The following is a 14,585-nucleotide window of genomic DNA, read 5'->3' as shown; positions in this document are numbered from 1 at the left end:
TGATTTCTAAATGCTAGAGGTCCTTGTTCATTTGGCAATACTTTCACAGAGCATAGAACACCCAATTATACCTATAGAATCAAATCTTTAAAAGATGAGGAAAATCTTGTTAACAGGAGTAAAGTGCACTGAGCATCATATACTAAATGTTTCCCCTAAAAACTTCATTGGAATTATATCTAGAAAATTTGACATGTTAATTTACAGCTTAAAACAAAGCATATGTTTGTTCACAGTTTGGAAAAGTGGGTAAATATTTTTTAAATGCTTTGTTTGGAAATTCTCTCTCTCTTGCACACCTTCCTCTCTCTCTCATATTTTCTAATGTAATGTTTTCAGATACAATCTCATATGTACGCGTTATTCACTAAGATTTATAATAGTACTGTGAGCTTTTACACATAATTATATTCTATGGAAATCTGAGAAAATGTTTCAATGTTTTATTTACTGAGTACCAGTATTTTATTCTCAATTACATAATCTATTTCCCATGCTTGAATGTCAGTACAATTATTTTGATACAGAAAAAGTTTCACTACTGAATTGCTAGTGAAAAATATCCTTATTATTGTGGACATGACTCAAAAAATTCAGAGAACAAATAGATAACCATTTGGGTATTATGTACATTCTCAGGTCATACATTCTCAGGTATATGTATGTATATACATTCTCTTGGGTGCACATACATTCTGTATATGTGAATCTACAAACATTCATAAATTCTCAACAATGAAAGGAACCCAATAAATACTTCAGATAAATGTTTACAGCAATTTTTTCTTCTAAAGTGATTAATTTTTTATGAATAAGTAATATGTTTTCTTCTGCTTGGGGCAAGTAAAGATTCCAAACCAAAGTGACCCATTCCCTGTACAGGGAAAGCAAATCCTAATCCGATCTCCATTTTATCTCCTGATGTGCAGGCAGCGCTCTCAATTGGTATGTTCAATACATTCTGCTTGCTTGATGGTCATTACCTATCTGCAGAAATAGCAATCCCCTTGGTTTTCTATTATTCCCCCTACTCTTCTCTGCTTTAGTCTACATATCCCAAATCCTTCAGATGAAAATCCCTATCTTAGTGTTCAAAATCATTCTGGAAAACTTTTCCTAAGAAAAGTACGTGAAGCTAAGGATTTTCATGGAAGAGACTAACGTATGAAAGTGAAGTACTTTTTTTTTTTTTTTTTTTTTGAGAAAGAGAATTCTGCCAATGTCATGGATTATGAAGCAAAAAGTAAGAAAGGACCAGCAGATGTGGGGCTGTACTGGCTTCCATCTCTAACCCAACTGCAATTTGGGCAGTGTGACAAGTCTACCTATGTAAACCATCTGTTATTTCTCACTCCATTTCACTGCACAAAATTTGGACAACCAAAAACAAAAACGCAAAATGCTTACAGCCAAACAACATAGTGCTTTGGATATGGAATTCTTTTGTTGATGTAGTTCATTTGAAGTCCCGTAGCTCATTCAGATTCTGGGCTTAACTATGCATTGTATATATTTTGCCAGGATATATTTTCTTATTCTTGTAATTTTTTAGTCAAGAACAGGATAAGACCTCTTTGAAGACCTGACAAATTAAGACTCCTAAGGCAGGTTTGCTAATGCTTTCAAAGCTCATTCAGCACCTATGTTAAAGGTATTTCTCCTACAGTAGTAAGCAACATTTTCCTTTTTTCTCTGTTTTTATTAGAAGCAAGAATAGAAACCTTCTATTGTTGAATTGAGGAGCTAGTATAAAAAAGAGCACATTATGTATTCAAAACCTGGCACAAATTCATTAGTGTGACTTACCTTGCTGTGCTTCTTTATCATATACTTTCATATGAACTACCCCAGACGTCTTATTCCGTAGGATGGTGGGGTTTCTTCCGTCTCTTTTGCTGCAGGTTCCCAGCTGAGCTAAGTTTTGGTCTGCCCACCACAGTTTCTTATCTAGAAAAAGGAAAGATATTTTTTAAAGGAAAGTATAATTGTCTTATTAAATAATAATAAATACTTACTAAACTATAATACTCTGATTTCTTTTGTTATATTTCCAAACTCTGTTTCTAAGGGAAACAGTAAAATCACTGTTACATTTAAAAATGCAGCTCATAGTGACATTTTATTGTTCAAACTTTCCTCCTCCTCTACAGTTAGATTCTTCAATTCAACTTTTCTTTTTCTTAGAAAAGAATATATAACATTCTTATATTTTACATAATATGTAAGCATATGGATGTAAACAAAAGCATATTTCAAATTAATATAAAATCAGCTTTTATTATTTACATACTTAAACATAATCGTGTAGTTTTGTACTATACGCATTTGTAAATAAATGGCAAAATCTAACAAAATACCTAAACAACAATTATTAAATATACATTGTTCTCCAACTTTCTATTTGTTAAAAGTGTGTAAGCTTTTGATCATGTGTGCTCTCCGTTACCGGTCTCGTCACAATTGTTAACCTTCTCTATTTCTTCTAGTGACCCTTTCTCCAAAATTGTATTAATTTATACTGGTACCACCTATTGAGTGCTCATTTGATATGAGAGACTCTACAGTGTGCCACAGATAAAAAAAAATAGAGATCTCCCCCTCATATTGTATTATTTCAAATTGTGAAAGCAAAACTGTAAGGAAACAATTATCATTCCATTTTATAAAGAATCTGGGACTCTATGAAGATTAAGTAACTTAATCAAATTTACATATTTGGTCTCCCTATCTGCAAAACTTGTGTTCTTTCCAGGACTCCATGAGAGCATTAAAAACATTTAAGGCAATGCAGTAATTTAAAATAAAGTTATAATGTAAAAGGATTTGAATGATTTAGACTTATCAAGAAGAATAGAATTAATGGCCACAAATTGAGACCACAAATCAATTTCTACCTAGAAGTTAAAATAAGGTTATTTAACTCTATTTGGGCAATTAAAGATATTTTTATATGTAATGCCATCTCCATCTCCTTAGCTCTTTGCCTCTAGTTCACAGAGGGCTGACAGCTGAAAAAAAGTCTCAAATAAGTAGCCACAGCCCTTTTCTAAGATACTCAGTGAAGAGGTTTTGAATATTAAAGCTGGTGCCATGCAACACAGTTCTCTTCATTCTGGCATTCATGGGAATCAAATCCTGACCCTCAAGTCCCTCCTGAAACTAAACCTACAAGTCACAGTGTTGAATGCCTTGCAGAACTCCCCTCAAGGAAGATACCAAGTGAAAAGACTTCTACTCTCATAAAGGTAAAAGACATCCATGAAAGATACACAGTCCTTCTTTGTTAAACATCACAGGAAATCAAGGATCTCCAGCTCAGGGAAATAGTAGCACAATGAAAAATAAACACTAAGATAAACATAGGTGCACAAATAATAATTTAGAAAAAATCCTTTTAATTTTTTTAAATTATCTAATATCTAATTCACATACTCAAGAGACTCTAGTACACAGGCCACTCGAGAAAATAAGAGATGCTGTAAAAAATGAATTACAAAAGAAGAGTCTTTAGAGATTAAAAAATCTACTAAAAATTATTTTTCAATAGAATCATCAGAAAATACGGTAGAGGCAACCTTCCATAATATAGAGAAAAAAGACCAAAGAAACCTCAGAAATGGTAGAAAAAAGGTAAAAAAAAAGTTAGTAGAATGTTTGTTTTGAAAGCCCAGTAGCATTAAACTGTACTAGGAATTACTGAATTCACTACTGCCATGCACTCACAGGGGCAAAAAAATGCCAGTTTTACTTAAAAATTACCTTAATTGATCAATAAAAAGTATTAATTTTATTAAAGCTAGGACATGACATTTTAATATTGTGTCCCAAAATGAAAAGTGCATAAGGTCCTTCTGCTGCATACCAGCATACAATTGCCTGGAGGGAATGTCTTATGAGATTGCTTGAACTGCAAAAAGAATTAGCTAGTTTTTTCATAGAACATCATTTTATCTTTGAAGAATGACTGACAGACTAGGGCTATTCAGAGTTAAATATTTAGAAGATGTTTACCCAAAAATGAATGAAATATAAAAAACTGTCATATAAGAAAACTGAGATAATTTATTTTCAATGATAAAATTAAAGCTTTCAAATGAAGATTAGAGTTTTGGAAAACTTCTATCAATACCATAAGTTTGACAGCTTCCTAATACCTAAAAATTTTTCTAATGAGATTTCTGGCAATATTCATGAATGTATTTTTTTTGATATGGTATAATGAAATACGTCTACACTGGGAAGATATACATAACTGAAAGAAGCAATTGTTTTTCAAATGAACAACACAAGCTGAGACAAAATCATGCACAGTAAATGTTTAATTTGTAGTGAAAATTAGGCCAATAAATTATATATGAGAGGAAATAAAAATTTAATTATATGCTCTTTGCTATTCACCTTTAAGAAACTAACATTTGTTGAGTTTTGGTGTAGTTTTAAAAGAAGAATGTCCACAATTATCTGAAAAAGGTTTTAAAATAATCCTCTCTTTTCTAATGGCATATATATGAACCCACACAACATCTCCTGAATCAGGTATGAAAATTCAGCTATATTATATTAAGACATTCACAAAATTTGCAAAATATAGACCATTGCCACTCTTGTAATTGTTTTAAGAAAATATAACTATTAACATTAAAAATATAACATATAAACATTAATGTTTATTTTGTAATGTTTAAGTGAATTTGTAATAAATATTTTTTAAATTTTATCAGGTTTAATATCTAATATTGTTATGTATAACCCACATCTAAAAAACTCTTAGGGATCTCAATAATTTTTAAGACTATAAAATGGTCCTGCAAACAAAAAGTTTGAGGACGACAGTTTCAAGTGATTCACCAGCAAAAAGAATAGAAAAAATGAATATATGCATGTAACATTTCAGAACACTGTGCTTAAAAAAAATCTTTTTTAAAAGCTTGGAGATAAGAAAAAGGTAAGTCACTTACAAAGGATTACCCAGTCCTTCTTTGCAAACTACCATGTTAGACTTCTCTTCACCATTGCTAGAAACTAGAAAACAGTGAAGCAATGCCTGGGAAATTCTTAGGGGAAATTACAATCTAGGTAGAACTCTATAGTAAATTATTAATTAAGTGTAAGACGTGTGGCCGGGCATGGTGGCTCACACCTGTAATCCCAGCCCTTTGGGAGGCCAAAGTGGGTGGATCACAAGGTCAGGAGTTTGAGACCAGCCTGACCAACAGAGTGAAACCCCGTCTCTACTAAAAATACAGAAATTAGCCAGGCATGGTGATGTGCGCCCGTAATACTAGCTACTCAGGAGGCTGAGTCAGGAGAAACACTTGAACCCGGGAGTCAGAGGTTGCAGTGAGCCAAGATCGTGCCTCTGCACTCCAGCCCGGGTGACAGAGCGAGACTCTGTCTCAAAAAAAAAAGTGTGTGTGTGTGTGTGCGTGTGTGTGTGTGTGTCTGTCTCTCTGTGTGTGTGTGTGTGTGTGTAGCAGTGGAGAGGGGAGATATATATCATAAATTTACCTCCCATGAACTCTTTCTTAAACAGAAACTGAAAGTTAAGCTGGAACAAAACGAGAAAATAAGTCAAGATAATGAGAAGGAATCTAAAAAACAGGAAACTGAACAAAGCCAGATGGCAAAGGAAAGCCCCAGAATAAATGCTATGAGGCAAGCATAAAAAGCTGTCTATATTGGATCATGAGAATAGAAGACTCTGGGAGTAAGAACTCCAGGAAAAGAGAAGAAAAAAAGGAAGGAAGAAGAAAAAAATAAATGAAAAAAGAAAGTAAGGGAGGAAGGAAGGAAAGAAAATGGTACAACTGCAACTAATAACAGACAGCTATAAGAGATTTGTCCCTAAGAAGTTGGAGTAGGGACAGAAAGATTAGAGTAGGAGACGTTGCTATTGATAATTGATGAGTCTCTTCTGTATCATTTGTTCTGTTATTATGTGTTTATTACTTCAGAAAGAAAATTTATAAAAATATTAAAGCATAAATTATGGGCAAAATCAAAAATTAACAAGAGGAATTTACCTGAAGTGTAGAACTGAGGGCCTACTGGGCTGGCTGGCTAAAGAAAAAGGCCATTGTTAAAGTCCAAATCAAAAGGTGTTCCATTTCTGTCTCCTAGGCCAAAGCCCCTCACCATGGGGACATGGGTGATTGAGTGAGGCTAAGACTATATAACACTGGAGCACAGGGGTGTTTTTATTTGGACCACCCCTAACTGAATGTGCCATTCAGGAAATGAAGATGTTCCCTCCTTACTCACCCTCTCGGACCCAATGGGTCTTGAGCAGAAACTACACACATTAAAGCTAAGGAGAGCCATGGGGGTAGATGATTCTCCAAGATGTATCTCTCTGCAAATTCTCACATTTCAGTCAGCTAAGTAATTTATTGTGGGCCTGGGTTACATTCATTTCAAACTGAACATTTGAACACATCTCTACGGCAAGATAATAAAAAAAATTTGTGTCCGTAAGTTCTCCTTGTTCAGTTCCCACCTATGAGTGAGAACATGCGGTGTTTGGTTTTTTGTCCTTGCGATAGTTCATTGAGAATGATGTTTTCCAGTTTCATCCATGTCCCTAGAAAGGACATGAACTCATCATTTTTTATGGCTGCATAGTATTCCACGGTGTATATGTGCCACATTTTCTTGGAAGGGGAACATCACACTCCGGGGACTGTTGTGGGGTGGGGGGAGGGGGGAGGGACAGCATTAGGAGATATATCTAAGGCTAAATGATGAGTTAATGGGTGCAGCAAAACGACATGGCACATGGATACATATGTAACAAACCTGCACATTGTGCACATGTACCCTAAAACCTAAAGCATAATAATAAAAAATAAAATAAAAAAAAGAAGTATGAAAAAATAAATAAATAAATAAAAATAAAAAAAATTTGTTTCTGATTGCACTATTTTTATTGCTACAGGAGACTAGAAACAAAACTTAGAAAAAAATCTTTCTTCCTTGACCACTAGAAGGTAGCCAAACTGTGGCAGACACTGTGGTTGTTTACCCTACCTTTTGGCCCTGGAGAAAACTAATTTCCACAGGCAACATGTAAAATGCCAGACTCACCCTTTGGTGGCTCCTTAGGCAGTAGAGATGTCTATGAAACCCAGTTCTGGATCATAGTTTTGAGTGGGTAGGGCTTCTAAGAGTAGCACAAAACCACACTCTGTTCACACATAAAGTTTCCGAGTGTGATCAATTTGTTTCTGATGGCATGGTACAGGGTCAGTAAATAAATGGGAAAAGGAACAGACTACAAAGAACCACGGCCATGAAGACCATGACCAAAGAAGCTTGTGCTCATCAAGGACCATTAGGACTCAGACAACAGGCATCTCAAGAATGACCACTGTGAATCTAAGACCCCAATTGTCCTGGAAAAATTATTCTAGGTTGTTGCAGTCATCTAAGAACTTGTTTTTCATCGTGCATAATTCTTGCTAAAGATTCTTCAAAGCCTCCTCATTATATACAGCTTCAAATTTTAAATTCTCTATCAGATTTTTAAAGCCCTACAAATCAAATTTATTCCACCTACTGAGACTCCTTTCCAATTCCAGTCTTATCATCTTACGATATTAATCCATTTATTCAATTAATAGTGAGCATCTATTATTTGTAAAGTATGATTCCAGATGATGGAAAAATGATAGGAGCAAGAGTAGGAAGATCTCTGCCATTATAGACCTAATATTCTAGTAATAGAGACAGATATAAATGAATAACCAAATAGAAAAGAAGTAAGTGAAGACTGCTATTAGTGCTATGAAAAAAATAGTCACGGTTCAATTCTTATTTATGATGGTTTCCACACATGTGTCTTCACATAACCCACTATATTCACCTTTCAGTGTACAAGAATAACCACATCCTCAGTAAAGTATTTCAGACTAGCACAGCCCACACTGATACTTCTTTCTCCCTCATTCTAAGGCTCCTCTACAGACAGAATCACATGATTTTGTATTTAACGGTTGCTTTTCCTTATCGTTTCATTTGTACTAATTTTGACTCCTTATCCAGGGATGAAAGCTCTTGAGAGCAAGCATCCTGTCTTGTAATTCTTTATATTCTTCACAATGTTTTGGATTCTTTTGAACTTTGTTTGTGACTGCATAATTATTACTTGGAATCGCATTTGTTCATCTCACATTTGTTGTTGTTGTTTCACACTGTTATTGACATGAAGATGTTAGAATCTTCAGAAATTATGGAAATTCAAACACTGCTTGCTTAAGCTGTACATAATAAGCAGGGAGCTAATATAGGGGAGGGGTTAAGCTGTGTTTAAGTAATAATGAGTACATCTACTTCACGGTTAGCGGCTAAATTGTAACTCCCACCCAAAATTCATATGCTAAATTCTTAAGTTCCAGTACTTCAGACTGAGACTGTATTTAGAGAGAGAGTCTTTAAAGAGGTATTTTATAATTAAGTCTAAACGAGGCCCCATTAGGATGGACCTTAATCCAGTGTGACTGGTTTTCTTATAGGAAAAGGCCATTGGGACACAGATATGCACTGAGGAAAGGCCATGTGGAACCACAGGGAGAAGACAGTCATCTACAAGTAAGGAGAGTGACCTTAGAAGAATCCAGACCTGCCAACACCTTGATCTCAGACCTCTCGCCTCCAGAACTACTAGAAAATCAACTTCTGTCAAGCCATCCAGTCTGTGGGACTTTGTTATGGCAGCCCGAGCAAAATAATACATTCACTAACAGAGATATTAAAGGAATTAATGGATTATTTTAATATTCATATGTTAAATATGTTAATATTGATAATTAACATAAATATAAATTGATCCTACCATACAGTCTCCAAAATCTTCTCCAAAAGAGAGAGAGAGAGAAGGAAAATAATATTTACCAAGCACTAAGTTCCAGGCCCTTTGCAGGTCTCTAAATTGAGTAAATACAATTGTCTTATTTCATTGTCATAAAAGCGATATGATGTGTTAACACACACACTGTTAAAAATGAGCAAATGGAAAAGCGAAAGGTGGCCTTCCTGAAGGTCACACAGCGGGAGTGTGGCATTAACTCCCAGTCAGCACTACTTGCATTTCAATGCTTTTTCCACTACACTGCCCTATTCGTAAAATAGTCTCCCATTGGACCTAATAACACTATACTACTCAGTGCAAGCATAACTTGATTAATATAAATTGAATTAAAGCTTCAATCCAAATTAAAGGCAGTTGCAATACATATTTCAATTATATTTTGGAATTATAATTATTAAATTTTTTATAACGCTTTACCTCTTAAGATGTATCATTAAAATTAATAACTTATTTTTTAAATATCCAGAATCTGTATTTTTACTGCCCTATGCCAGAATTGTTGACATCCATGACTTAAAATTAGATTTGTCTAAAAAATCAGCCCCTCATGTTTAAAATAGAAAATATACCCAGTTACGCCGGGCGCGGTGGCTCACGCCTGTAATCCCAGCACTCTGGGAGGCCGAGGCGGGCGGATCACGAGGTCAGGAGATCGAGACCATCCTGGCTAACACAGTGAAACCCCGTCTCTACTAAAAAAATACAAAAAAATTAGCCGGGCGACGTGGCGAGCGCCTGTAGTCCCAGCTACTCCGGAGGCTGAGGCAGGAGAATGGCGGGAACCCCCGGGGGGCGGAGCCTGCAGTGAGCCGAGACCGCGCCACTGCACTCCAGCCTGGGAGACAGCGAGACTCTGTCTCAAAAAAAAAAAAAAAAAAAAAAAAAAAGAAAATATACCCAGTTACATTTGAATCCCAGATAATGAAGAGTAGTTTATTAGGATATACAAAAAAAAAGTCTTGTTACTTATTTGGAATTAAATTTTAACTGGGTGTCTTGTATTTTATCTGACCAATTTTATCTCTTCTCTCTCCTGGCAAACCAAAATTGATAAGAAAACAATAAAAAATTCATAAAGCTACACAGACGCAGAATAGGAGAGAAGACCATGGCAATAAAAAACAGAAGTGGATTGAAAGTAGATAATAACTGGTCATGAGTTAATAGATAAAATGAAAGTCTAGACCTGCAATAGGAGGAGGTCAGATGCAAGTTAATTTGTACTGCAGAAGCTCAGACTAGATTAGAAATTGTGGGCCTTAAAATGTCTAAAAATAGGGAGATAGATGCAATTGAAAATAGGAGGATTGCTTTAGTCTATTAAAAAAGTGGTTAGAACCCAGTGTACACTGCCAAGGGAGTGCCTTTCCTCAAGCCTGGTGAAAGATTAGAAATTCACCCAAAAGGATTACCGAGGACACTGAGAAGAAGGAATAAGTGATAATCTACATTAGAAGTTCTCGAATTTCAGCATGAATTAGAATTACCTGGAGAGCTACTTAAACCATAGATTGTTGGGCCCCACCCCAGACTGTATGATCCAGTAGTTCAAGGGTGGGGCCCAACAATTTGAATTTATGAAAAGTTCTCAGGTGATACAGATGTGCTGATGCTGCTGGCCCAGTGGGTCTTCACCTGAGACAAACATTAGAATCACCTGGAAGACTTTTTTAAAAATGTCTGGGTGCCACCCCTAGAGATTGTCACTGAATTGTTTTGGCCTATGTCATGAACATGAGACTTTTTCAAATCTCCCACCATAATGTTCAAACAGTGTTAAGAACCACAGACCTAACTGCTAAATTAGAACTCAGTCCCCTACCCTGAATTTTGGGGAGGCTGACATCCAGGTATCTATGCCCCATGTGAGATATTAAAAGGTTTCCCTATTGGGGGAAACTGTCTAGACCAATGCTCCGAAGAAAGAGGTAATTGGAGGATTCTGCCTCCACACACACACACACACACGGCTCAGTGCAGCTATTTTTAAAGATGTTTATCATTACATAAGTTCTCTTGCTCGAACTCAGAATTTCTGATAATCTTTAGAAAGATCGAAGACACAGCCCAGAAACACCAGATAATTAAAGAATGACTACGCCATGAGCAAGAAATCAAATTAAATAAACAGAAAAAAACAAACTCAGAAGAAACAGAAGCAGCAGCAAAAATAGAAAACAATACAGAATAAAATGAAAACAAATAAATATCCTCAGAGAGATTACAGAAATGACATACATGAAGCTAGAGGAGGGTATAATGAAGAAAAGTTTAAAAAAAAAACAACAAAGTTTGAACTCTGAGAAATTAAAAGGAGTGTAGCTGAATTTAAAATGTTGATAGAAAGTTTAAAGTTGAAAAAATCCTCAAGGAAATTTTTTGTTAAGGAAGGAAATAAACAGAAAATGAAAGTTCACCCTCTAAGTTATATGACCTTAAGAGATAATTGTAAAACAAATAAAAGAAACATTTAAAAAATAATCTGAGATTTTTTTCAGAACTGAAGGACATCAGTTTTTAGATTGAAACTGCCAAATAAGTTCCCAGCAAAACAGACACATGTCGTCATGAAATGCCAGAATAAAGGGGAAAAAAAAAGATTCTACAAGTTTCTAGAGTGAAAGAGTAATGATCAAAAGACATAATAGTATAATAGCATTGGACTTCTCAACTGCAACTTATTATTGAGAAGACAAGAATGTCTGAAGAGATTTGATACCAAATTATTTCCAATCTGGATTTCCATACCCAATTAATGAAATGTAAACATAAAAGACAGCATTGTCTTGACAAATCTGCTTCACAAGCACCTTTCTCAGAAAGCTGCTGGAAGCTGTACTTCACTAAATCAAAGGGGTAAAATGGAAAAGAGTATATGATATATAGGAAATTGCGAGAGAGGCAAAAGAGAACCTTCGAGCGTGACCATGATTAGAGACCCAGGCAGGACAGCAGCAAATCTAGAGAGCAAGCTGGCATTTGGAAGCAAGAAATCAGAGAACTTCAAGAAAAATACAAGTTGAGGGGACAGCCATATCTTGAGATTCCATTGTATCAAGTCAAATAATATCTACAACTTTTAAAAAATCAACATATTTTTTAGAATATCAAAATCAATATCACCAATATCAAAAGACACCCTAGGAATTTGGGAAGGGTGGCGAGTATTCTCACTTGCGACTTCACTAACTACCCCCTATATCACCCCAACAGCTCCCAAATCTCAATGTTATCCCTAAATATCCTCCTGATGTATTTAACTGTATAGTAGGTATTTCTACATAAATGCAAAAAAGTCACCTCAACTTTAAATTACCAAAATAAAATTTATTTTTCCCAATTATGAGTCTTTCCCAGGAGACTTTTCTCAGCGAATGGTGCTCACTCAGTCATTAGAGGCGAGGCCAGACAGTCATTGTTTTTTCCCTCCTCACCTCCATTGCTTCTCCTAGACCCCCATCTAAACTGCCCCCTTAACTATTTGTCCTCATTGTCTCAGGAAAACTTTACTTCCACATCTTCCCCACAGAAACTGCTTAGCTCAGGGTCTCATCACTTCTCATTCTCCTGACTGCCATTGCTGAGGGAACACTGGAGTGATCATTCTAAAATGCAAATATGAGCATGTCCCTCTGCTGCTTAAAACTCTCTAGTGGCTTCCCCCTGCCAAAGGCATGGCACAAAGGCCATCCAAGATTAGATGCCTGCTTAATTTTCCATCTCCAGATCTGTGACTGCCCAAAGTGCTCTGGGTTCCAGGAATATTGAATTGCAGTCAACTTTCAATTTTCCAGGGATAGATTAACCATGTTATGGCAAAACATGGAAGAAAATAACCAAAAGGCAGCGTATTTGTAAGGGAAAATAATTAAAACTATTGTGAATGAGAGAAATATCTACACGTCAGAGTGAATTTATTACTTATAATTATGTAGGAGTCATTGCATTTTTACACTGTACCTACTGCAATTCAGGAACGCCCCTCCACCTGTACAATCAGAGGTGGATGTGTTTGCTTACAGAGGTCTGTTAGTCTATTAGCTTCTCTTCTTTGTAGGAGCAGCTCTCTGCAGTTTGTCTGAAGCTCTGTGCAAAAATCTCTTTCTTGTGGCAGTGGCAGAATAGAAGTCTCTTTTCTATGCCTTTTCCCAAGATGTTTTTTTTCTTAAGCAGAGAATTTGGAGGACAATGAAGGTAAGATGGAGAGCATTGAAGAACAAAGCCCAGAATTTGCTTTCAAGCCTTTTGTGACCTTGAACTGACAGATATGGCCCTAAACTCTTCCCATTCATTGTTATATTGAGAGACTTGCCTCATGGAGAGCTGAAGGGGCAGTCTAGGGTTACACAGAGAAAAACTGGAGAATGGCAGGTAATTTAATTTCCAAGCTGATGGCTTGACTGTTGCCAGCGAACTAGTATTTGTGCAATGTGAAGGGGAGAATGACAGTGAGAGCGAGGAGTTAGCTGACAAAAACAAGGCAGCTCTGAATGACTGCTTGCTGGGATATTTAGAAAACAAAATGTAGAGTTCATTCAATGAAAACTGATGTTACCTAAAATTATTTTCATTCGAAAAAGGAAGAAGAGGAAGAATAGGATGGTGAAGAATGGAAGAACTACTCAGCTAACAGAGCAAACGATTTAAACATTTTAATTTAATACATTTGTATTAAATATCCATCTTAAATCACAAATTGGGATTAGGTGGGTCTGAACCACATTTTATCCGTGCTCGCCTCCTATTTTCCACTACCCAGGTAATGGGTTAATATAGAGTTGATAGTATTTCTAGTTTCCAAAAGGATAAATCCCAAACATCTCTGTGCCATTTTGTGCTGGCCTCAATTTACTTCTTCCATCTGGAATCTTTCCCTCCACTGCTATTCCCTCCCCTCACTTCTACTCGCATTATCTGAATAATGGACACATATTTGCAGATTCAGCTCAAATGGTATCTTTATTTGGAAAATTTACTAGTCCCCAAGAGGTAGAAGGATTCACCTGATCCCTTATGGGTTTGTGGTCTGTGTATAATTATATCATAGCATTCATAATCTTACAGGACTTTATTTATTTACATGCCTATCTTCTTGTTTAAAACATAAGATTTTTTTTTTTTTTTAGACAGGTTCTCATTCTGTCATTCAGGCCAGAATGAAGTAGTCCAATCAGGGCTCACTGTAGCCTCCACCTCCTGAGATCAAGCAATCCTCCTAGCTCAGCCTCTTGAATAGCAACGACTACAGGCATGCACCACCATGCCCAGTTAATTTCTTTTTTATTTTTTTGTGGGGTCAGGGTCTCATTATATTGCCCAGGCTTGTTTTGAACTCCTGGCCTCAAGTGATCTTCCTGCCTTGGCCTCCCAAAAAGCTGCGGTTACAAGTGTGGAGCCACCACACTTGACCTAAATCATAAGATTCTTCAGAGCAGGAGATATGCCTTTATTAATTCTTTTATCTTCCACTCATACTCCAGAATGAGGCACATGGTTGATTTTCAAGGTTGGTTGAAAGTTACATTAGGTAAGGTAATGCAGTTTGGAAGCACACAAATCTGGTATGATAATTGGCTGTGACACTTACTCTCTGGATGATCTTGAGTAAGTTACTTGGACTTTAATATTAGTCCCCTAATATGTAAAATGAGAAACATTCCACCATATTAATTTAATATGTAAATTATTTAGCCAAATGGCTCAAATGGTAAGGACAATA

At 36.0% G+C, this 14,585-nt stretch overlaps 1 protein-coding gene across 1 annotated transcript in view; it reads right to left on the bottom strand.

Moving 5' to 3' along the window:
• LRP1B (LDL receptor related protein 1B) overlaps window positions 1-14,585 on the bottom strand; it is a 1,933,392-nt gene that overhangs the window by 561,446 nt on the left and 1,357,361 nt on the right. The window contains exon 33 of the mRNA XM_003267617.4: window positions 1,807-1,947. Within this exon, the coding sequence (XP_003267665.2) occupies window positions 1,807-1,947 (141 nt within the window). The remainder of the gene's footprint in view (window positions 1-1,806; window positions 1,948-14,585) is intronic.

This window comes from Nomascus leucogenys, chromosome 20 (assembly GCF_006542625.1).
Source record: "Nomascus leucogenys isolate Asia chromosome 20, Asia_NLE_v1, whole genome shotgun sequence".
Lineage (NCBI taxonomy): Eukaryota > Metazoa > Chordata > Mammalia > Primates > Hylobatidae > Nomascus > Nomascus leucogenys.
This window is presented reverse-complemented; position numbering and strand designations above follow the sequence as displayed.